The sequence below is a fragment of the Simochromis diagramma genome, unplaced genomic scaffold, assembly GCF_900408965.1.
Source record: "Simochromis diagramma unplaced genomic scaffold, fSimDia1.1 OVJJ01000603.1, whole genome shotgun sequence".
Lineage (NCBI taxonomy): Eukaryota > Metazoa > Chordata > Actinopteri > Cichliformes > Cichlidae > Simochromis > Simochromis diagramma.
This window is the reverse complement of record NW_024387414.1, coordinates 10,337,107-10,360,298: the sequence shown is the minus strand read 5'-3', so window position 1 is coordinate 10,360,298 and position 23,192 is coordinate 10,337,107. Positions and strand designations below refer to the sequence as shown.

Genomic DNA, 23,192 nt, shown 5'->3' with positions numbered 1-23,192 from the left:
CTATCTATGAATATCACAGAAAAGTGAAAGCTCCTTCGTTTGGACAGTGGACGTAAACGCAACCTAGACACGTGACTAAAACCAGGAAGTGAATTCAGTGTCAACAACAAAAGGGTGAGTGTGCAGTTATTCGTATAGAGTTTTAGTTTTATTCTTAGTTCTATAAGACTCAGTTATTTAAAAAAAATGTTTTAAATCACCCAAACTAAACGGCATGAAAAGTTTAATTTAGAAAATCGGCATGCTTCGTGAGCAAACGCTAGGCAGCTAACCGGGTTGAGTGGTAACGTGATTCATTACAACCTCGTAGAAAAGGTAATCGTCAGGTAATAGCGCATTTTGTCGTGAGTTCCTCCTGTGGATCATGGGTCTAAGGTTTATTTTGTGTCAAAAAGACCTGCCTTATCTTCACACTGAAGCAGAGTGAAGCTATAATATTATACTGTTAGCTAACAGTGTATATGTTGTGGTCTACCCCACTGTGTTAAGCTTGTGTTCTGTGGACTAATTGCAGGTGTGTAGGGTTATTAAACAGGAAGAGATGGCCTTGTCAGAATGGAATCTGTCTTTGAAGCTGGTTGATCAGCCCAAATCTACCTTCCACTTCCCGGAGATGATGCCAGGTGATGTTCCACCTGGAGGATACAGGGTCGCCACCCTGAAACAGCTTGTTGCAGCTCAGTTCCCAGACTCCATCCCAGACCCTGAACTAATAGGTACGTCACCATCATCCTTTAGCTGTCAGTGAAATCTGTGCATGTCTCTATGTGAAAATCTCACCACTCTTCTGTGTGTTTACCAGAGTTGGTCCACTGTGGACGCAAACTTAAAGATGACCTTACACTGGATGCCTGTGGGATTCAACCAGGATCCACCTTACACATCCTCAAAAAGACGTGGCCAGAGCCAGAGAGTAGTCCAGGTCTGTGTGTATGCATCATTTAAGCTTAAAACTGTGTTTAAGCTGTAAATGACATTGAACGTGTGAATCTGAATGTGTGTTTATATTTTCCAGAGCCAGTAAACAGGGTAACTGCAGCAAGGGAGTTCAGGGTGTTTCATGCTGCTCTTCATTCTCTCAGCTCGGCCTACAGGGACTCGGTGAGTAGAGGAGAGGAAACACACTGACGGTAACTGAGCTGCTTAGGATTTCAGCTAATTTTTAGTGAGTGTTAAAAAGAACTTGATCCTTCATTCACTTCTTATGAGATTTCTCTCTCTCCACAACAACCATTTTGGCTAATATCTAAATTTTGTTTGAGGAAAAGAAGAATCAGAGATCTTTTGCTTGTTAGGCAAATGTGTAAACAAGCTGCTGTTTCAGCAAGGCGTGAATGCTGTTATGCACAGTATATTAGATTAGTTAATGACTTTATAAATTAAGATAAGATAAGATAAGATAAGATAAGATAAAACTTTATTAATCCCTCGGGTGGGTTCCTCTGGGAAATTCGGTTTCCAAAAGCACAGCACCGACAGAAGTTACAGTTACAGAATGTTATATATATATACACACACACACACACACACACACACACACACACACACACACACATATATAAATACAGAGACAAATATAAATAAAATATACGAAGGGGATAAATAGAATAAATAGGAATAAAAATAAAAATACAAGGGAATTGCACATTTCAAGTATTGAGGTCTATTTGCACCATTGACTATTTACAAAAGTATTGCACAAAGGTATTGCACAGTGAGGTGAAGAGGCACTACAGCTTAGTTGTTCCCCCCTCCTTTGTCCTCCTGTTTCCCCTCCCTCTCCCCTCCAGAGAGGAGTTAAACAGTTTGATGGCGTGTGGGACAAACAAGTTTTTAAGTCTGTTAGTTCTTGTCTTGGGGAGAAGCAACCTGTCACTGAACAGACTCTTCTGGTTGTTAATGGCCGTGTGCAGAGGATGCCCAGCATTGTTCATAATGTCCAGCAGCTTTTTTAGTGTCCTTTTCTCTGCCACTGTCACCAGAGTGTCCAGCTTCATGCCGACCACAGAGCTAGCCTTCCTGATCAGTTTCTCCAGCCTGCATGAGTCCTTCTTTGCTGTGCTGCTCCCCCAGCACACCACAGCATAGAAAAGTACTCCAGCAACCACTGACTGGTAAAACATTCTCAGGAGCTTCCTGCAGATGTTAAAAGACCTCAGCCTCCTGAGGAAGTACAGTCGGCTTTGGGCTTTTTTATACAGGTGCTCTGTGTTGCATGACCAGTCCAGTTTATTGTCCACCCACAGCCCGAGGTACTTGTTGACCACCTCCACCTCCTCCCCCTCTATCTGAACCGGCAGTGGACCTTCTCTGGACCTCCCGAAGTCCACAACCAGTTCCTTAGTCTTTGAGGTGTTGAGTTGCAGGTGGTTTGTGTGACTCCATGCGACAAAGTTCCTCACCAGACTTCTGTACTCCTCTTCCTGATCATCCCAGATACACCCCATGATTGCTGTGTCATCTGCAAACTTCTGAATATGGCATAATTCAGAGTTGTAGCAGAAGTCAGAGGTGTACAGGGTGAAGAGAAGAGGGGACAGCACAGTTCCCTGTGGTGCTCCTGTGCTGCTGACCACAGTGTCAGACGTGATGTCCTTCAGCCTGACGTACTGTGGCCTGTCGGTGAGGTAGTCGGAGATCCAAGCCACCAGGCAGGGGTCCACCTCCATCCTGTTCAGTTTTTCCTGAAGCATACAGGGCCGGATGGTATTAAAGGCACTGGAAAAGTCCAGAAACAGGATCCTGACCGTGCCTTTTCCCCCATCCAGGTGTGAGTGGGCTCTGTGTAGGAGGTACAGGATGGCATCCTCCACTCCGACATCCGCCTTGTATGCAAACTGTATGCAAATTAACATTGGTTTTCCAGTGTTAGTCCATGATGTGTTAACTCTATTTGAAGTAAAGTACCGGAATAAGAAACTCATTTCAGCACCTGCAACTGACGCATGCAGTAGAATGGGACCACTGAAGGTCACTTTGAGTTTCATGTCTTGTCCTGAAGCTATCATTAGCTTCTTTACTTTCCAGAGCCATGCCATTAGACAAGGCAGTTCATCTTTCAGAGAAAAGTACACAAGTGTTGACATTTTGTGTTTTTGAAAGACATCATACTCTTTCATTAATGAAAAGTATGCTTAAAACAGTTGGCCCTAAATATGAACCACTCAGCTGGAAATATTTTGTGGTGGTTTCACAGCTGCTTCTTGTGCTTTTTTTTTATTATTATTATTATTTTTACAGTGATTACATGCCTTGAACAGACAGAAGTGTAGTTCCAGAAAAGAAATGTTGTTTTGTGTTGAGTTAAGGGAATAGTTATCAAGTGAAAACATGAATCAGCTGTAAGAATGGAAAAACAAAAATCATTCATAATTCATTGGCTTAGCTCTTTCTTTTTCTTTTTTTTTTAGGCCATGTGGCTTCACAGCTTGCATAAAGTTATTTGACACAGGCACTAAATTTTATTTTGGTCATGCCTTAAACTAAAATAAATACATAAATAAGTAAACAAATAAGCGTTTGTCCTTGACCATGCTGGAATCTTCTCCACTGTCCTTTGGATGATGTCACATCTTTGTTCAGTGGTGTTTACCTCTGATTGCATCACCCTAGTTGCATGTCGGAGCTATGGATAAACAGACCCCAGGCCACTAGGAGCTGCTTTAAACATAAATGAGTTTAACTGTTGCAGCCTTTGCAGCATTCAATCTCAGCAACATTACAGCATGTTGGCTTAAAAAAAGATTGGACTAGGTGGATTCTACATAAACTGGTATAAATAAGTCACTGCTATTGATAGTGCACTATATGAACAAAACAAGTGTGCCACATATGCATTACAAGAGCTGCTTGGCCTTGGTCCACTGGAGCTCCAGGGGCACCTTATTCAATTATTAAATCTTTCCTCCATAAAGACAGCATTTGATGACCTCCCCATACCCTTAATGATGAGTTTTCTGACACCCCAGAATAAATCTTTTTTTTTTTTTTGTTAAAGAGATGTTGTTTAACATCCATTGGAATTGTTTCTGGGTTTTTCCAAGCTGCACAGGCAGAGACCAAACCCAGTAATCTTGTTCTTTAAGCAGGCCTGACATATGGCAGAAGCCATTCACTTCAGAAAAACAAGTTCAACCGTTACTTCTAGTAACCTTTAGAATAGAATAGAATAGAATAGAATAGAATAGAATTCAACTTTATTGTCATTGCACATGCACAGGTACAGGGCAACGAAATGCAGTTTGCATCCATCCAGAAGTGCTTTAGTGATATCCTTTCAGTCCTTTCAGGGAGTAAAGAGTTATGAAGTGTGTGCCCCAGTTCTTTGGTCCATATAGTGTAGCTCATAAAAGTCAGGTCAGATGATACAGTAGGTCCTGTAGATGTATATAATCAGACGTACTTGTTAGTTCACATGCTTTGGGTGCTGTGTTATGGCCCTCAAACATCATTGCTATCATCCTCAACTTGTCATTTACATTCTATATAATGTATTTGTACAACTAGTACTTGCCCATGCTACAGTATTGCTTGGCCTGTTTGTACTTTTTGGCATACTGATAGACTGCATTGCCACGAGAAAAGTGAAACAAAAAAAAAATCAGGTTAATAGATGTTAACCTATAACATCTATAGTAGATTTAATAGATGTTGTTCCCAACAAGCTCATCTATAACCGGAAGGTTGCCGGTTCGATCCCCGGGCTCTCTGTCCTGGTTGTTGTGTCCTTGGGCAAGACACTTTACCCTACCCTACTGGTGTTGGCCAGAGGGGCCGATGGTGCGATATGGCAGCCTCGCTTCTGTCAGTCTGCCTCCACCAGTGTGTGAATTTGAGAGTGAATGAATAGTGGAATTGTAAAGCGCTTTGGGTGCCTTGAAAAGCGCCATATAAATGCAATCCATTATTATTATTGTTATTATTATTATTATTATTATTGTTATTATTATTATTATTAGTAGTAGTAGTAGTAGTAGTAGTAGTATTACTATTATTATATGCTAAAAATGGGTAATTTTAGCCAATTGCTAACTGGTTGCTAGACATGTATAATTCAACTTTTGAGGCTATAAATGAGATGTTACTGGCATGAAAATAAAACAATAAGATGCTTTCATGTGGCTAAAAACAGGTTATTTTAGCTCATTGCTTGGTGGCTGCCAAGACACTTGATGACATCATAATATATCATGAATAATACTACAAATTAGTCATTTTAGCTTGCTAGTTGGTTGCTAGGCAACAGGATGATCTTATCATATCTGATATCGATTATAAACTCGAGGGTCCTAAGATGCACCCTTGTGCCAAGTTTGGTTACTTAAACTCTTGATGGTCTCCGAGGAGTTTGCGATCAAAGAAACAAAGCTAACCCTAACAGAGAGGCAGAAGTTTCATATGTTATCGTAAGAAAACACTAGTAAATACCACAGCTGTTACTGTAACTGCTGCTACATCACCACTTCTTCTTCTTTTGCTACTATATTTATTGTCTTTTCCCCTCTCATAGGTCTATAAAATGCTGACAAACAAAGAGTCTCTGGATCAGATTATTGTAGCCACACCTGGACTCAGGTCAGATCCAGTTGCTCTAGGTAAGGTCATTCTGAGTTTTATGAACATCTTTAAGCGGGTTTTGTTGTACCATGCAAATAGTAACAATTTCCTTAAATCCACACTCAGGAGTGCTCCAGGATAAAGATCTCTTTGTACAGTTTACAGACCCCAACATGTTGGATGGGTGAGTATGGCTTTCCTCTGATTTCAGCTCTGTTATGACGCATAATATTCATGTACAGTGCGGTGGATGGTTGTCTGTCTCTCATAGGTTAATCAGTTCACATCCGGCCCTTGTCAATGCCATCATCCTGGTCCTGCATTCTGTGGCAGGCAGTATGCCCGCTCAGTCCAGTGCCAGCTCTTCTCGCAATGTATCAGCCAGTTCATACAGTGATATGCCGGGTAAGCAATATAACTGAACTGAAGGAGGAGCATATCGATAAAGTAGTTCCAACTGCGAAATCATCTAAAATTCATTGTGCTTTTTCTTCCTTTTAATAATATTGTGCGTGTTTCTTTTAAGTGAATGTCCAGGTTATTAATCAGACAAAGCTTTTTGTGTTTCTTGGCAGGAGGCTTCATGTTTGAGGGCATGTCAGATGATGAGGATGAATTCCAGTCTGTAAGTCAATACAAAACTGCAAAGATCATGTATAGAAACACTGATGCCGTGTGATGTTTAATGTTGTTAATAGCCATAACGTCACTTGGTGTGCCTAAATATGTGTGACAGAGTAGCCCAGCAGGCCCCTCTAACAGAGGCGGAGTCTCTGCAGGAATGCGTCCAGTGTCCCTGAGCCATAGTGGAGCAACAGGACCGAGACCTATTACACAGAGTGAGCTGGCAACTGCACTGGCCCTTGCTAGCACTCCTGATAGCAGCGCTGTCACTCCGACAACGGCAAGCCAAGTGAGGGTTATTTCCATTTTGCGATAGATATTCAAAAACATGCATAAATCTTTAAAATAGTACATTTATGCAGAATTTACTTAAGATTATAATGTTACACATTAAAAAAAATTACAAAAGCATTATTCCTAACACTCATTGCTTGCTTTTATTTCTCATCCTGTCTTTGATTAAGTCGGACCCCTCCAGTGGCATAGCCCCCATGCCAGCAGGGACACCAGTCAGTAACGATCTTTTCAGCCAAGCACTACAGCAAGCTCTGCAAGCCACCAACATGTCTGCTCTGCAGGTGAACTAACTGAATAAATCCCACATGTGTTCAGTTTATGGAGAAAAGAATAATATAACTGCCATTTTCCTCAATGGGTATTGGCTTAGGTATGTAGTGCAGCTGCAAGCTTGTTTAGACAGGGCTATGTGTGGATAAAAGATTAGGCCTTGAACATGTTTTTGTTTTGCTAGGGCCGCTGGCAGTCCCAGATGCAGCAGCTCAGAGATATGGGGATTCAGGATGAGGAGCTGATGCTGAGGGCGCTACAGGCTACAGATGGTGACATCCAGGCTGCCCTCGAGCTCATATTTGCCGGAGGCCAAGGACTCTGAGCCCGTACCCCACGGACAGCCTTTTATAGATAAGAGAGCTTAAAAAAGCTGGTCACCCTGCTGCCCAGAAACAATAGAGCAAATTATGAGTGACAGTGTAAGGATTTCTTAACGTTTCCCAATAAAGAACAGAAGCAATTCAGCTCATCTCCACAGGCCATTTTGTTTCTTATTTATGAGACAAATCTTCTAATAAACTTGTTCATAATTACCATTCAAGCATTGTCCATGCCAGATTTATAGTTTGTTTGCAGTATTAAAACCTTAAAGAATACAACTCAAAGTTAATTTAAAAAGGTATTGGCTATATTTTCTTTACTACCATATATACCATCATTAATAGAATTAATTGACTCGTCAGGTTTAAATGTTGATTTAATTTTGACTAAAATTAACAATTTTTTATTTGGTTTCTTTTCTGCCTAATGACTTGAAGGTATGCACAGGCATATGGCCCATTGTAGATTTTTAACATTTCCCACATCTCTATAAAAGATCAGTTTTCAAGTTGTTGTTTCATATAAATGTGTTAAATAAAATCTTCTTTTATTTCAGCTCCAGAAGTTCCATTTAATGCACGTAACACTTATTCTGTATTTACATTATCCTGCCTGCATATGCAATTCCCCTTTGTGTACACTAGATGGCAATGCAGTAGTTTAGTACTGTGGAGAGTTGCCTGATTATCATCTTAGCACACTTGCTGCCCTTTACCCCCCCCTATTAATTTAAAGTCTTGGGTTTGATCAGTTTTTTGCTGAACATTTCTTGGTAAATGGTTTGTGTTTGAAGTTGTGTGCCTTCATTTCCTTCAAAGGAGCACAATGCGCCTAGACAGACATCAGCATAAAAGAAAAAGTTGCACAGATAAGGTGAAAGCTTTATTAGCATTCTCTGATATTCCTGTGCTTGTTGGAGAATTGTTACATTAGTTAAGCCCCCTTTCCCCCCCAGCATTATTACAGACGGATACATTTGCTTTGTTTTGTTGTCTCCCGTTGGGGTATTCAAGGGGAGGACATATTGTTAACCCCCCCCCTAAACACGCACACACATACACCCTTCCACCCCCTCTTCTTCTGCTACCTACCGTTCTCCATCTACAGTAATTGCCCTGCTTAGTTTTATTACGGCATCTGTGAATGTGACAGCTCAATCAGTGGATTGGCCTTTCATGAGCACAGCACCCAAACAGCGCTTTGTGTCTGTCTGTCCCCATTACCATTTTATATGCACGCACACCTGCGGGCAATTTCCACCTCCAACTGCCTCCAAGGGTATTTTAAAAATAAAGCATTTATATTGTGCTGAAGGAAACGGTGTCACAGGTTCAAAAGAACAATGGTGAATAAAAGTGCCATTGCCTTTCTTGCATATTAAAAAGGAGACAGTTTCAGTCTTTCAGAAAGAATTGTTTAATTTGAAGCCAACAGAGTAGATGTGGCTTTTTGGTGCTTGCTTTAGCTGCAGAATAAATTCAGTTCATATTATATATACTGGTGTTTTGAGTGCATACTACTGTATCTAAAGCACAGCTTCCATACTATTCTGAACAGTTTACTGTGGCAAATGGCACTATGAGAAGTTGTCATGGAGATGCTCGATGGTGTGCGAAATGCTGCCACACATACAGTATGGAAAACATGTTATTACACACCATATTTAAGTCCCTTTTGTTGGCAGCTGTGAGAGTAGTATTGACTGTGTAATCCCTGAAATTATAAAACACTATAGAGACTGTTGGTACCTGTCGACTCTGTTTTCACCTTTCCATCTATATATATCTATATATATATCGATATATATATATATCGATATATATATAGTAGGGGTGCAACAATACACAAAATTCATGGTTCGGTTCGGTTCGATATTTTTTCGATACAAAAAAAAAAATGTTCATGCCTTTTTAATTTGTCATTTATTAAATTTTCACGGCACATTCCGCACCACATCTCTGTGCGTTCATCATTTGTTTGAAGCCAGCTCACCTCCTGCAACTACTTTTCCGAGAATACGTGCTTCTTTTGTGGTTCGGACTCCTTCTGACATTTGTTTAAGAGTTCTAAACAAATGTCTGTCCTCCTCCTGAAAATCTTATGTATGCAAACACACGTTGCAACTTCTTATCTTGTGCCCGTTTTTTATTTTGACAGCGAATGCGCACCTGCGGACCACTCATGTGCACCCCTGGTTATTTCGCTTGTCATATTGCAGCCACAGAAATTCTTTTGTCCATGAAACCATAAAGCTGCACTTTCTTTTTGCCTTATAGTCTGATTTGTCATAACTTTTCCGTTTTGTGGTAAGCTTTTCTTTGGCTGTCACTTCTTCACCCTGACCTGTCTTATTTGGCTCAGCAGAACTAAAATATTGTGGCGAGCTCAGACAAGGAGGAGACGGAGGTATCGTTTGGTCTTGCTTCCCGTGAGCTAGCCAGGGAGCACAGCCGTTTATTGACATCTGCAGAAGAACACTGCCGCTAGCTAACTGCTCAGCGCGGCAACAGCACAGCAACAACAACAACAACACACAGGGCTCCCTCTGACCCCAGAAGGACACACCGTCGCAGCGAGACGGCGTCACCCGTCACTATAGCAACATAAACAAAACATAACTGTACAAACAGAACCCCGAACAGCCCTGACCCGCTACATAGCCCCCACCTAAGGGGTCAGTCGTCCCCAACGACCCCATTACCCCACACAAAGTCCTGCAAATGTCCAGGTGCCTTCTTTTGGCGCACCGGCCGGTCACGACCGGCGGGGGGAAAGTCACTCGGGTCAGAACATGGGGTGCCACCATCATCCCACTTCTGACACCAATGTGGCGAGCTCAGACAAGGAGGAGACGGAGGTGTCGTTTGGTCTTGCTTCCCGTGAGCTAGCCAGGGAGCACAGCCGTTTATTGACATCTGCAGAAGAACACTACCGCTAGCTAACTGCTCAGCAAGGCAACAGCATAGCAACAACAACAACAACAACACACAGGGCGCCCTCTGACCCCGGAAGGACACACCGTCGCAGCGAGAGGGCGTCACCCGTCACTATGGCAACATAAACAAAACATAACTGTACAAACAGAACCCCGAACAGCCCCGACCCGCTACAATATATATCCTGCTGCTTTTACACACGCACTCACATAACGCTCAGCAATTCTCTGCGCGATCAACCTCTCACATGTTTAAGCTTGCTGCGGGAGATTTCACTTGTCATGTTTGCATAGTAAGCTAACGATTGATAAGACGATGTCAGAGGAATTGGTGCGCAAATTATCATCACTCACCAATCAGTGCTGTCGCTCTCTATACACAGTTAGCACGATTGCAAAGTGAAAGCAAAAAACGAGCAAATTCAAACGCGATTTCAATATGTCACATATTGGCAGTGGCTCACCGATGCCAATGACATAATTACCCAGCTACATTTCCGAAAGAATGCAAAAGCATTGACATATATTTTTCCTTCCTACAATAGCCCAACGGGCAGGGAAGAGATAGATTTTGGTAGCCCGACTGGAAAAATCGCTAAACTAACCTAGCCCCAGGACGTTGGGCTAGCGATTTTGCGAGCCCTGTATCTGATTGAGGAATCACTCATCTTTGGAAAAGAGAGTTTATTACAGAGAAATGGCTCTTTCCAAAATAAAAGCTATACTATACGCTTCTTCTGGGCTATATTCTCAGCAGCATATTAAACATATCAGGTCCCCATAAGAAGAATCATGTGCTAACGGCTGTCTAAATGACTCGGGTAAAGTTTGTAGCATGCATGCTTGTTGTTTTTTTTTCTGCTTCCACTTGTCTTTGCACTAAGATGATGTCGGTGTAAATGTGCAGTCATATTTGTTGTGTTCCCACTAGTGCTGTCAGCGTAAATCTCGTTGAAATGACGTTAATGCCACAACGGCAAATCTCCGTTAACGAGCTACCGGGATTGCCCGTGCATGGGGCTGGACGGCCAACACGTTAACGAACTAACTGCGCTAACACACTAGCTCCCACCCATGTAATTGAGCATTGCGTGGCACATCCAACATACTGTTTTACTTTAGTCCATGACGCGCTTACCTTCAGGGTCATACATCACATGAAAACCAAAATAGTTCCAAACGCCAGATCTGAATGAGGGTGGGGGAGGTTCAATTTGCCATGTTGCAAGGAGAGCTTAACTTCTGTCTCGCTAGCTTGCCCTGCGCTCAGTGAATCTGCGTTCGACTACTCCGCCTAGGCTGCACTGTCGAGCGCAGATCCACTGAGCGCTCAACACAGACAGCATCGTCAGCAGGAAAGTTGATAAAATAAATTAAAAATTTCGATTTCGATACATATGTCTACCGAACCGAAAGCACTGTATCAAACGGTTCAATATATATATATATATATAGTCATACTCATACCAACTATGGGTATAATAAATATATAAGATCTGACAATTCCCCCCCAAAATTTAACAGATTAGTTCTATTTAAATTGTACAACAATTACATTTTGATATGGTATTAAAGCATTTTCACATGAAACCAGCAAGTTTGAGGAACAGACACTTTTTTTTTTTTTTTTTTGACCGTTTACCTGTGTTTTTGTAGATCAATATAGCCCTATTTACTGGGCTTTGCCATTGTTATCACAAGGTGCCTTCAGTGCACTACAACCCTAGATGATAGAGCTTTTGACTAGCTTTGATAAATCAGATATTTTAAAACATGGACCAGAAATGGCTTAAACAGTTGGAAAAGGGTCCTTTTTAATGAATCAGGCCCTGAGCTTTGAAGCTGGCACAAATCTGCCCAATTATTCCCACAGTGACCTGGGATTCAGGTAATGAGCAAGGTTCTGGAGCGTGTCATTAAGGGCAATATATTAGGCCAATAGAAATCATCAATACCAGGCCTTTTGAAATGGTGTAAAAGCTTGTCTAATCAAGCAGCTTCACAGACAAGCAGAACATTACCAACACTATTCTCTAGATGAAATCCTCTGACGTGCTGTTGCAGGAGGATGGGATAGGGCTGGTATAATGGCTTCCATGCACTTTTGTTTTTCTGAAAGGAGGCAACTCACATGTTATTAACATAAGGTCTGTTACCTGAGATTGCTTTCTGCCCATCGTGACTGAGCAGAATATGAAATGAGCTTCTGATAGACACGAGGCCATTTTATCCCCTTGTGGCCCATTCATTGCTTTCAAGCCATGCTTTTATTCGTTAGCCTTCTTTTGCGGCACACTTTTTGCCCACAAAAGGTTCTTTGATGCATTTCATCCAGGGTGCTTTAACCCTTCACGGAGCTTCTCTTAAGGAGAACAGAATTGAAGCAAAGAGAAGGGTAAATATTCTAGAAAAACTACTGAGGGGAGTTTCTGAGGGTACAAAGCTTGCTCCAACAATCCAAAGACATGCATTTCAGTTTAACTGGTGATTCTAAATTGGCTTTAGGCGTGGATGTGAGAGTGTGAGATTGTCTGTCTCTCTGTGTTAGCTCTGTGATGGACTGGCAACCTGTTGAGGGTTTTCCCCATCTCTCTCTGTGGCAGCTGGGATAAGCTCCAGTTCCCTTCATGAACCTAAGCTGCGTAAGTGGTTAAAAAAAACCTGAAAATGCAAAGTTCTGTTTTAATTGTCTTTTTTTGACCGAGGTTGTAAGTCAGATTAATTTGTGTTGGGTATGAGAAAATGAAGGAAAATGTAAACCGACAATGTTCACTGTCATTTTTTATTTTATAGTTCTGCTAAGAAATTGCTGGAAAAAAAAAAATACACAGAACAATTTGATTTAAACTAACCTAAAGTTGTGGCTTTTGCATAGTTCACCGTTCCAATTACCTTCAACAGCTGGACTCAGTATATGATAGTGCCATGGTGAACTGTCTGGTTGAAAAGTAAAGAACTAACAGAAAACAGTGCAGCTTTTATCCATTTATAGGAAGTAAATTTTTTAGAAAAGTTAAAAAACAAACAAACAAAAACTTAATCCTTTGTTGTCACATTAAACAAATTAACGGCACTGACTTTTTTTCTTTCTAGCAGTTGTTTCAGAAAATTTTACAGACCTATGAATAAAACCATCACCAGGGAAAATTAACAGTTGGCCAAGAAATGGCTGCTCAATCTGTCACTTGAGGTTTTTTCCAAATGCTAAAAAAAAAAAAAAAAAATCATGTATTATTCACACTCTGTAAAATCTAGGAAGGATGACTACACCTTACATATAATTCTGATGTACAATAAAGGCCGAAAGATGTGATTAAAGGGAACCGGGAAACTAAATGTAGGAAACGCTGCCAATTAAACTTCAAAGGCAAGTCAAGATAATCGTACTGGAATGAAGAACAGAGTGAAAAATATATTACAAGACTGCAACAAAGTGGATCAATAAAGAACAACAAGGGTTTGCAGTACTGGCTTGATAATAGCTTCAGCATTCTGTCCTTGACTCAAACAATGGTTGCTCTTCACTGTTTATTGAAGGGCCTCACCATGGTAACTGGTCATGGCCGAGATTCTGAAAAGGGTCTTTTCCCCCCGCTTCTTTTACCAAATAATTACGAGTTTGCTTTATTGATCTGAGTCAGTGTAAAACAGGGACTGTCAAATCAAACTCAACTTTATTTTTGAAATGTATTTATTTTGTATTTATTTTGAACCTTGATGCCTCTATGTCCCCATACAATACATTCAATATATACATTTGGCCATGAGGGACTGTACAGAGATATGTTGAAGTAGTGCATACATACATGGCACGAAAATGTACACAAAGAAAACTCAAAGTTTCCACTTTACCACAGTCAAGTCTCAGGGCAAGTCTGTGGCTGATGGCTGCTTACACCAGTGCACACACATGCGCGCGCACACACACTCACTCATTCAACAAACACTGCTTCAAGCATGCACATTGTGTGTGTACGTACACCAACACACACAAGCTTTAAGACACTTCTGAGGGAGGAGAAGGGTTCTTTCAGGTTCTCATAAATAGATACACAAACGTAAAGAGAGCGTCTGCTGACTGCATCACCCTTTTTTCAAGAACACCCTCTCCTCTGTCTCCTTTATTCTTCTTCTACATCTTTCCATCTTCTTACTCTCCAAAGCTAAGGCCTCTCTCTAGACAGTGCTGCCATCATACGCAGGATCTTTCCTATAGTAGGGTAACACTCATCAGCAGCAGTAACTTAATAAAGAGCTACTTTCAACATTTGATCTCTTAAGTAGTGAACATTTGCAACATAAAGAATTCAACACACACACGGTTAATTTTAAATTTGCATTTCCTATTTGGATATCTTCTCTCGAGAAGCACATAGGTCCACTTCAACAATGCACTATTCCTCGATAAAGCTGCAGTGCCATGATGAGACACCCTCATGCGATAACAGCACCTGTCTCTTCACTTAATGCACCAGCAAAATATACCTCTAAATACATACCACATTCTGCAGTTTATTTTTTTACTAATGCCACTCTAGTGATTAAATTTCTTCCTGGCAGACATCTTGTACCATCACATTTGTCATTAACATTTGTAGGAGGCACACACCTGACATTTTCCCTTCAATGACTGTAGTTTATAGTTGCATAGCACACAGCAGAGATAGTATTAAAGCCAAAAGTTAATTTGGCTTTATACAGAGTGGTCATGCTCACATAAGCCAGTTTCTAACTCTTAGTGTCTGTAACTTTTAGGTAGGACTAAAGCCTCTCCCCCCCCAACTTTTTTTCCTAATTGCTCATTAAACCAATGAGTTTTTCAGCTCATAAAAAGTGTTAAAGTTTACCAATGAAGAAGAAGTTTGGTCACACGTGCATCAGGCAGCCTTATTAAAATCACTTCTCGGTGCGACTACTGTTGGAAAATCGGCTTCTTCGGCTTATAATTTGTCAGTAACATTAGAAGCAAGCATGTCATTACTTTGAGTTGTTAAAATACAATCTGCTTAATGAAAGAATACAGGAAGAAAGGGGGTAAAAAAAAAAAAAAAAAAAAAAAGCCATAGGTGGGGGGGTAGAGGTGACAATCTAAGAGGTTTGAGCTGTACCTGTCACCAGGGGCCAGCGGGGTAAAAAAAAAAAAAACAATAATAAGAAGAAAACGACTGCAATTCTGAGTGTGTGCACACATTCTCATGTGCATACAAATACTGCACACACAGACCTGTTGGACACATGCATACTCACGCTTACACCTAGTATAGACATCTGGAGATTTTAATGAAAAGTGGAAGCATGACAGGTTGAAGGTAAGTGATTATCCAGTTTTTCGACACGCTGGACTGTAATCGATGTGTGTGTGGACGGGTACGCAATCGTCTCTCACACGAGGTTTGACAATCCTGTTGGACAGGAGACGCGGTGACTCGTGTCCCAGAGTGAGGCCACCGAGGCAAACTTGCACTTAAGCAGAACTGGAAACAACAAAAATGCTGAAGCACCACAGCAAAAGAGGCTGGAGTAGTCCCATAAAACACGATCACGTTGGCACAGAACGATGAGGGTGGGGGTTGGGGGTTGGGGGGGGGGGGGGGGGGGGGGGGAGCAATCACAAAGGAGTAACACATCAGTAATAATCACCCCAGAATAAATTACAGTCACAGAACAACTGTTAAAAGCAGAATTAGAAATCATCTGATCTAAGCGGACTGATTTGACCCATGCATTTTATAAGGCATTAACCAAACATTTCTTACTGACGTTGCACAGTATTATAATAGTGACTATACATACAGTTGCTGATCTGAAAAAACAAAAACAAAAAACAAACTGCTTGTGTTTTCATAAAACAGATCTCAGATTAATTGTATATAAAAAAAAAAGCATATTCCTAAAACTAATGATGCATTCTTTAAGGGAATTGGGAATGTCGAAGAGAGAGCAGATCGATGTCTGCAATCCCATTGTACCTATTGATCTGCACATGGGCGAATGAAATTGATTTTCTGAGGTAGACAATACAAGCATATTTCATTCTCCCGATGCAAAGCCATTCTAAGCAGGGGTAGTGGGGATAATTTGGTCCATTTGGACAGGCTCTGGTCTTTAGCCTCAGCCAAATGTACTGTGTCAGATGGGTTGACCATCCATCATGCTCTCCTGCCTGTCTCAACACCACGGTACTTACATTGTCACTGGTGTGATACACCCACTCAATGATGGATAGCAGACAACATGCACTATGACAAGATAGAGAGATCAGTCTGCACAGCTCACAGGCTTGTTGTTTCCACGCAGCTGGGGACGCTCCATTCATACACAGCCAGTTTATTTAATATCCCGGCCACTGTATGAGGCACACGTGGACGATATCGCTCAACATGCATCATAAATGTTGCTTCCCTTACAGAGGTCTTATAATCTTCAAATCCCCTTTGCAATATGATTACAGTAGCAACAGAGCCTAACCGAATGAGACACTCAAACAAACATTTCAAATATAATCGTCATTTTGTGTACTCACAGGACACAGGGTACAACAGTTTATGCTAAAAGGTAAATCCCAGTGACAAACGTTAAGTTGTACCTTTCTTTTTCTTTACGTCTTAAGTGCTATGGGTAATCAGCTCAACAGTCAGTGAAATGATGTTCTGTAGATAGTCAGTCTGATCTACTAAGCAGATGTCTATCATAAATAAAATAAAATAACATAACATAAAATAAAATAAAATAATAAAAAACTTCTGCAAATCTGAGTCTGTATGTATGAGATAGTAAGCAGAGGGCCTTCAAACAGGTCTGGAATCTGTTGGCCAGTGAGGTGAGTCAAGATCAGCAGTTTAGGATGCCACTGTTCATCTTCCCGTGAGCCTAGTGGGCTCTTTCCAGAGGGACAGGAAACAGCGAGCCACAGGTTGGCCCAAAGTACTGCAAAGCAGATGCCTGCAAGAGACCTGGAGCACTATAGTGTCCTGATGGCTACAGGGTAGAGCAGGGACATATGTTCAGCACCTTTGATGGGCAGCTTGCGGCTGGAGTAGAAATGGATGATCTCAGGCACGCTGTCGAAAGGGCAGCTGTTCTGGCCCAGGATGTACTTGTTCTCCTTGGTCCGTGACAGCTTCATGTGCATGAAGCCCTGGCTACTCCTGGAGACAGAGGAAGACAGAAAAAGCTCAAAACAAAATTCTGATCTTTACAAGACAAAACCAGATTATTTTTATCATGCTCTGACACAAAAAAAATCTTTGAAAAAAATAATTTGTTTTGTCCCCACTTCCTATATTTCAGGAGCAAAGAGGCCTTTCCTTGCTTCAGGCTCTGTCCTTTCACCCAAAAAGGAATTTGATGACAGTCCATTCAGCTGACGTAAAGACATTTCACTCAAAACCGTCGAAAACAGTCGAGCCAATTTGTAGATGTTCTAAATACTGTAGTTGGGAGATATCAGTATGCATCAAAGCAACGTATTGACCGATTAGCGAGCAGACTGATATTGCCATTCCTGGAGTCACACCACAAGCATGCCTTAAAAAACGCTAACACGAGACAACAAGTATGTCAAAAGCATCAATCTATGGGAGTCCCAACAGATATCCTCTTTTTTCAGCTTCCCCTCATTTACTCCTCCAGTAGTTGTTCCCCACAGTATGTGACAGCGCTCTGAAAGCTGGATTACCTCTGATAACTTTGGAGGTGTCAGGGGAGGGGACTAAAAGGCAGGTTGCTTAAGGTGCTGGGTTTCACATGCAGTGCATAAGGATGAGGCTAATGAACCCCCAGGATAAATCACTCAAGCTGCAGCAATAAATGCACAGCAAATTAAAAGCTCCCCGCGTGTTCCAAGGAGCCTTCGATCAATACATTTTACAGCTTGCCAGTAATCTTCTGCTTTAAAATAGAAAATTACTTTTTTTTTTTTCCCCACTTGGGAAGAGATGCAACAGTAAGCTTTAGCGAGTAAGGGACACAAAACTAATGTTCACTGTAGCCTGTTTTGTAAATATTCTCTTTTAGTAATTTGACTTTACAGACTAAATTAGCATAACAGCTTTTTCAATCAGCAGCTAATGCCTCCAGCAGGTTATGATTGCTTTAGGCACAGTTCATTGACATTATAACCTGTCCTCAAAAATAAAATGCACCAGCACCTGCCTAACATTTATTTTTTGGAAAATAAACTCTCGTGCAAAAGTTAAGAGGGGATAATATGTTAACCACATGTAGTAATAAAACTCCTATTTTTCACTAACCTAAGGATAACAGCTGTAAAGGTATTTACTTATGAGGCCAGTCAGTATAATCTACACTATTTCATTCTGTGCTTCACAGTTTATACCGAGCAGGGCTCTTGTGAAAACTGTGAAAATGCACTAACCACAACAGACAGGAGCAGTGGGCTGTCAAGGCTGTTGATGAGGCTGCCACATGAAGCAACTACAGCAAATAAATTTATGTTTTTCCACAGTAAATATATGCATATTTTTGTAGTTATGCCCATTATCTTTGATGAACAGGAGTGACAACTTGGCTTTAGGCACCTGAAGCATCAGGCCGTTCTTTACTTATCTCCTAATTGCATGTATGATGCCGGTGGATATGTTCTCTCTCTGATGCACAGAGAAAACCCAGAACAAAGATAGCAGTAAGATGAAAGGAAAAACAAAAAAAACCAACAACAAAATACATATACACATATACATACATATATACATATAAATACATACACATATATACATACACATATATACATACACACACACACACAGGTTCAATTTAGGGACACTGATCAGGAATAAAGCACAGATTTTTCTTTATTTTAACAGATAAAGAAGTGCGTGTTTTGGGGTTAGCATGATTGAGATTATTACTATAAATATCCAAAATATTTCAAAGCTAGTTCGGAGCTTTTTATGTGTAAGAACTGAAACAAAAAGCTGCAGGATTTCTAAGCCATTAAACTGAAATACACACGAGTGCCACCTCTCCATTATTGTGCAGATTTCCAAATTTCCGTTGCCACGGGTCTCTAAAATGCTATGATTCTGCAAATGGTGCTTTCAGAGCTCATTTACCAAAAAAAAAAAAAAAAAATCTTTCCTGCAAAGTGCATTTGATGAATCTTCACATGGAGCGCTGGGAGAAAGGTGTTAGGTTACACAGAGGCACACTTAAAAAGGCAAACACATCAATAGCATCATTTTTAGATTCCCAGCTGATTTTCCATTTGGTGCTCAAAGCTGCTTATTATGTTACAGTCCTGCAGAGACAGAAACCAGGACAACAGAGCAACACGGCAGTGTTGCTGATAAAATGAATACGGGGCTATTTTTGAAAAGACAGGCCTTTGTGGTGTTATCATAACACTGCGTTCGTGAACTTATATTTGTCTAATCAGGATTAATCTGACTGGGGAGGTGTGCTGTCTTGTTTATTGAGGTTTATGACTTTGATTTAAACAGAGTACCACTCAGAGCAGGAACAGCCTGACAGCAATCACAGCTTATCTTCACCTTCCATATATTGGATGGCTTCATGATTGATACTCTCTGTGTTATGAATCTAAGGCAGCAGAAAAAGCAAAGTCATATGCCAACAAGATAGTGAACCATAGCAAAAGGGCTGACCTTTTTAAGCCTTTCTGGGCATCGGATGTCGTATGTACTCATGATTTTATATTAGCATACACTAAACCTCCCTGGGATGATACCATTCTGTATTTTATCGACGCTAAGGCAAGTGGGTGAAGTGGCAGACAAATAAACATACAAACAACTCTTGGCATAGTTTTGTTCTTCGGCTGAGAAAGGTCAGGCTAATTTTTGTGCTCTATGCAGTCATTCGTCTATTATGTGTCATAATATGAAGCTGACATTTTGCATCTAAAAATGCTCAAAAATAGTGTCTTTGGAGGTGTTCCAGCGATAGAACACACCAGTAAGTTGCTAACTTACCCCATTTACCCCACTGGCATCAAACAGTCTTTGGGATACATTTCCCCTCCTCAACCAGTGGAAACAGGCTCTGCAGAGCTCTCTTGTGACGTGAAAAATGAAATGACACTGTGCTTTGAAAGCCCTGCGAAGGCTTTAATACAACTCAAATACCAAAAAAAAGGTTCTCTCCACTGAGAGTAAAGAAGAGGAGCAGGTGGGGACAGGTGAACATAAAAAGGGGTTTAGGAGGGAAAAGCAGACAAAAATGCTTTCCGTAAGGCCAGAGGACTCTTGAGGCAGGAGGTCTCAGTGACGTCTGTCTTTATCAATAATGCAATACACATATGTGGCACCTCGCGGCCTCATACATTTTTCAGTAACCTCAGACATGTCGGATCTTCACCTTGGGTTTCCACTCATTTTCTGTGGCAGCAGGGGAGACGGGCTTGAGTGAGGAGGCTGAACTCGTATTTGTAGGGACCTGCCATTTCCACAAATGAGCATGACGATCGTTTTCTAGGTTTCAGCTGGTTTACATCAAGGGCACAAGATTCTATAACCCAAATGTGCTGACACACAGTTACACAGAAATTATGAACAATGTGCTGTTATTTAAGTCTATCAATACAAAAATAAGAAGGTTAAACTCCTAAGATGTTTGGTTGCTTACAACTTTAAGATCTCATATGGTTAAAGTGAGCTCCCGCAACAGGGTGTGGAATAACAGGGGGAAACCACTGATTTCCAGTGCTATTGGCAGACCACAGCTATTCCCAGGCAACATTAAACCTCATTCTACTTAAGATTCCAAAAAACCTTGAAAGTAGGCCCTGGAGCGAAACGCTCTAACAGACAGTGAAAAGGTATTCCTAAAGTGCTCGAGACACTTTATTCTATAGTTCTCACTAAGTCGAGACGAGTAAATAATTCTGCATCAACACTAATGACCTCATCGGCATGGCCTTTCTCCTCTCCTTGTTTTCCGACTGACAAACAGCTATTAAATGTGTCACAGAAGCCAGTCAACGTTTTATCTCTTAAAAGAGTAACCATCAGAAAAGCGCAGTGTCAGGGGAGCAGAAGGATCAGACCTCACGAAAACACTTTCCAAACTGTTCTCTGATAGTACAGGCCATTATTATAAAGGTCCATCTGAACATCCTTTAAATGTGGATTAGTGGAATGAGACCATTACTGAACTAGAAGGTTAAAACATGTTTTAACCTCTCATCATTAAATACAACTTTACTGACCATTGCTCTTATCGTGGCCTGGCTGTGTTCAGTATAGAAAAAAAAAAAAGCTAAATAAGTTTCATGGCTCCAGGCCTTCCTTACTCCCCCGCCTCCCTTCTCCCTCACTCAGATAATCTAACAATCAGCTATTTCATTACTGGAGGTAACCCCAATGGCATTAGACGGCCAGTCTCTTTTTAAACATACGAGAGAGATGGATGGATTAATACTCTCAAGCCTGGCACAAATTATACACTACATTTTCATATTTCAAAATGGGGCTTTTGCTTATTAGAGAGGCTTTCGTCAAACTCGCTGTCTTCATCATTACTCTGCATATCATCATCCCGCAGCAAAAATATTCACTTGTTATCTTTACCATTTTGTTAAAAAAAAAAAAAAGCAGACTTTTTACTTTTCTAGATCACATATTCAGGTTTGCACTTTACACACATCAATATGTGTCTTTTGAGTACTAAACAAGTTATTTTTGTTGCTTAAACTGACATTATTACATGTTCCTAACTCCAAGGAAAATTCTTTTGGTTTTACTTTCCCAGTAACTTCATATTAGACTGTTTTGTGTGCCAGTCTTCTACAATGACTATGCAATAAAACATCTGTGCATTAACTGTTAACATGTCTGTTTGTCTTTTTATAGTGCTTAGCTTTAAGCATGCATTTACGACACAATGCATTTAATTCAAAATGACAACATTTGGGACAACTGTTACATATTCAGACAAATATTTTTCTCCTGCTGTTTGCAGTCATCCAAAAGCCAGTGTACTAAGTCAGCATCCTAACAGTGCGTCTTCTTTTCAGTCAGCAAGGCAGAACAAGAAGCAGCCATACAGATGATCAGCCAATGAGACAGGGAGTTACACAGGCAGTCGACTACGGCACTGTCAAGAGAATTGGAGCAGCAGCAAGCAGAATTATTATCTTTGTCTTCCAAGTTATATAAGCCTCCAGCAGGCTGACTCCACTCAAAGAACAAAGGCTAATCAATGTGTCTCTACATACTACAGTTTTATTTCATCTGATGGCTCCCACATAGTTGCAGAGATTTTTCTAAATGTCATGGGACTGAACCTTGCCTGCAATGGTTAATGGAGCATATATAAAGTCAGTTTTACAAGACTATTTGTTAACAGATATCGAAGCTGGTTAAACACTGTTGGTTTTGGAAGACTTTTTGGCCGTTTCATATTTCTGATTATGTTTCCGACGCCGTAGCCGTGACACCTGGTAGCAACGATCGTCAAAACAAATCCAGCAAAACTCCACATTCCTATCAAAGCGATGGGACTGCACTGTAGGACTTCAGGCTAAAGTAACCTCTTCCAACTGTCAGGCTACACGTAACATTTCAGAGTAGCTTTTTTTTCGAACCCTCTGCTGGACGCGGCGGGGATCAGGAGGTCAACGATGAAAGTGCACCATTAGCCAAGTTGTGGGTACATCAGCAATTCGAGGAGCAGATTCTGTCAGAGGGGTTACTGAGCGGAGGTGGAGGACGAGCCACGGGCAAGGTGTACAGCAGGTGGGGGATAGAGGTCTGAAGGGTGAAAGTGATTACCATACAGAAACGGAAGAGTCAGCAGGTATGTCCGCACCTCGACAGGGAATGATGTTACACTAGTCCACTGTGTGTACTCTGCCACTAAGTAAGTGTAGCTACTATGATAGGTCACACTGTTTTGTGAGTGTGTGTTCCGTGTACAAATCACTGACACAAGTTGTCACAACAGGCAAAACGGCCCCGAGTGTTTGGAATCACATTTTCACCAAGGCTGCCAACCGAAACTGTGCATCTGATTATACTGTTTGTGGATGGTCATTTAGGAGACGAGAGCAGAGTTCTTACTTGAGAGAGAGGGAGTAGTCGTTCTTGCTGGTCTCGCTGTTTCTCACAAGATAGCTGGCCTCCTTACAGAGCCTAAGCAGAGACTCTGCATCTGTTCGGCTGATGGCTCCATGGTACCAGCTACAGCAAACGACAGGAAACGAGGA

The 23,192-nt window shown here is 41.1% G+C and overlaps 2 protein-coding genes across 6 annotated transcripts in view; one reads left to right on the top strand and one right to left on the bottom strand.

Annotated features, from left to right (window-relative positions):
• ubl7b (ubiquitin-like 7b (bone marrow stromal cell-derived)) lies at positions 1-7,628 on the top strand. 2 transcript variants are annotated; one of them, XM_040011863.1, is made up of 11 exons: positions 1-114; positions 515-716; positions 803-922; positions 1,016-1,101; positions 5,510-5,594; positions 5,683-5,740; positions 5,828-5,961; positions 6,132-6,181; positions 6,293-6,469; positions 6,645-6,758; positions 6,932-7,628. In XM_040011863.1, exons 2-11 carry the CDS (start codon positions 542-544, stop codon positions 7,070-7,072), a joined length of 1,140 nt encoding a protein of 379 aa, XP_039867797.1. In that variant the 5' UTR covers positions 1-114; positions 515-541; the 3' UTR covers positions 7,073-7,628. The 2 variants fall into 2 exon arrangements, with proteins under 2 accessions (XP_039867797.1, XP_039867798.1); XM_040011864.1 differs by lacking the exon at positions 1-114 and adding an exon at positions 156-326.
• A 6,046-nt stretch (positions 7,629-13,674) lies between these two features.
• The window catches only part of zgc:158464 (uncharacterized protein LOC791139 homolog), an 89,578-nt gene continuing 80,060 nt past the window's right edge, over positions 13,675-23,192 (bottom strand). For all 4 annotated transcript variants that reach the window (XM_040011836.1, XM_040011837.1, XM_040011838.1 and 1 more), the window contains 2 exons: positions 23,047-23,166; positions 13,675-17,154 (listed from right to left, as the gene is read on the bottom strand). In XM_040011836.1, the coding sequence (XP_039867770.1) occupies positions 16,968-17,154; positions 23,047-23,166 (307 nt within the window). In that variant the 3' untranslated portion in view covers positions 13,675-16,967. The remainder of the gene's footprint in view (positions 17,155-23,046; positions 23,167-23,192) is intronic.

Bases quoted from the DNA above. Each gene is read 5' to 3' on its own strand.
- ubl7b (XM_040011863.1), top strand. From the start codon at position 542: ATGGCCTTGTCAGAATGGAATCTGTCTTTGAAGCTGGTTGATCAGCCC. The intron at 717-802 runs GTACGTCACCAT...TGTGTTTACCAG, and splicing joins CCCAGACCCTGAACTAATAG to AGTTGGTCCACTGTGGACGC. The intron at 5,962-6,131 runs GTAAGCAATATA...GTTTCTTGGCAG, and splicing joins TTCATACAGTGATATGCCGG to GAGGCTTCATGTTTGAGGGC.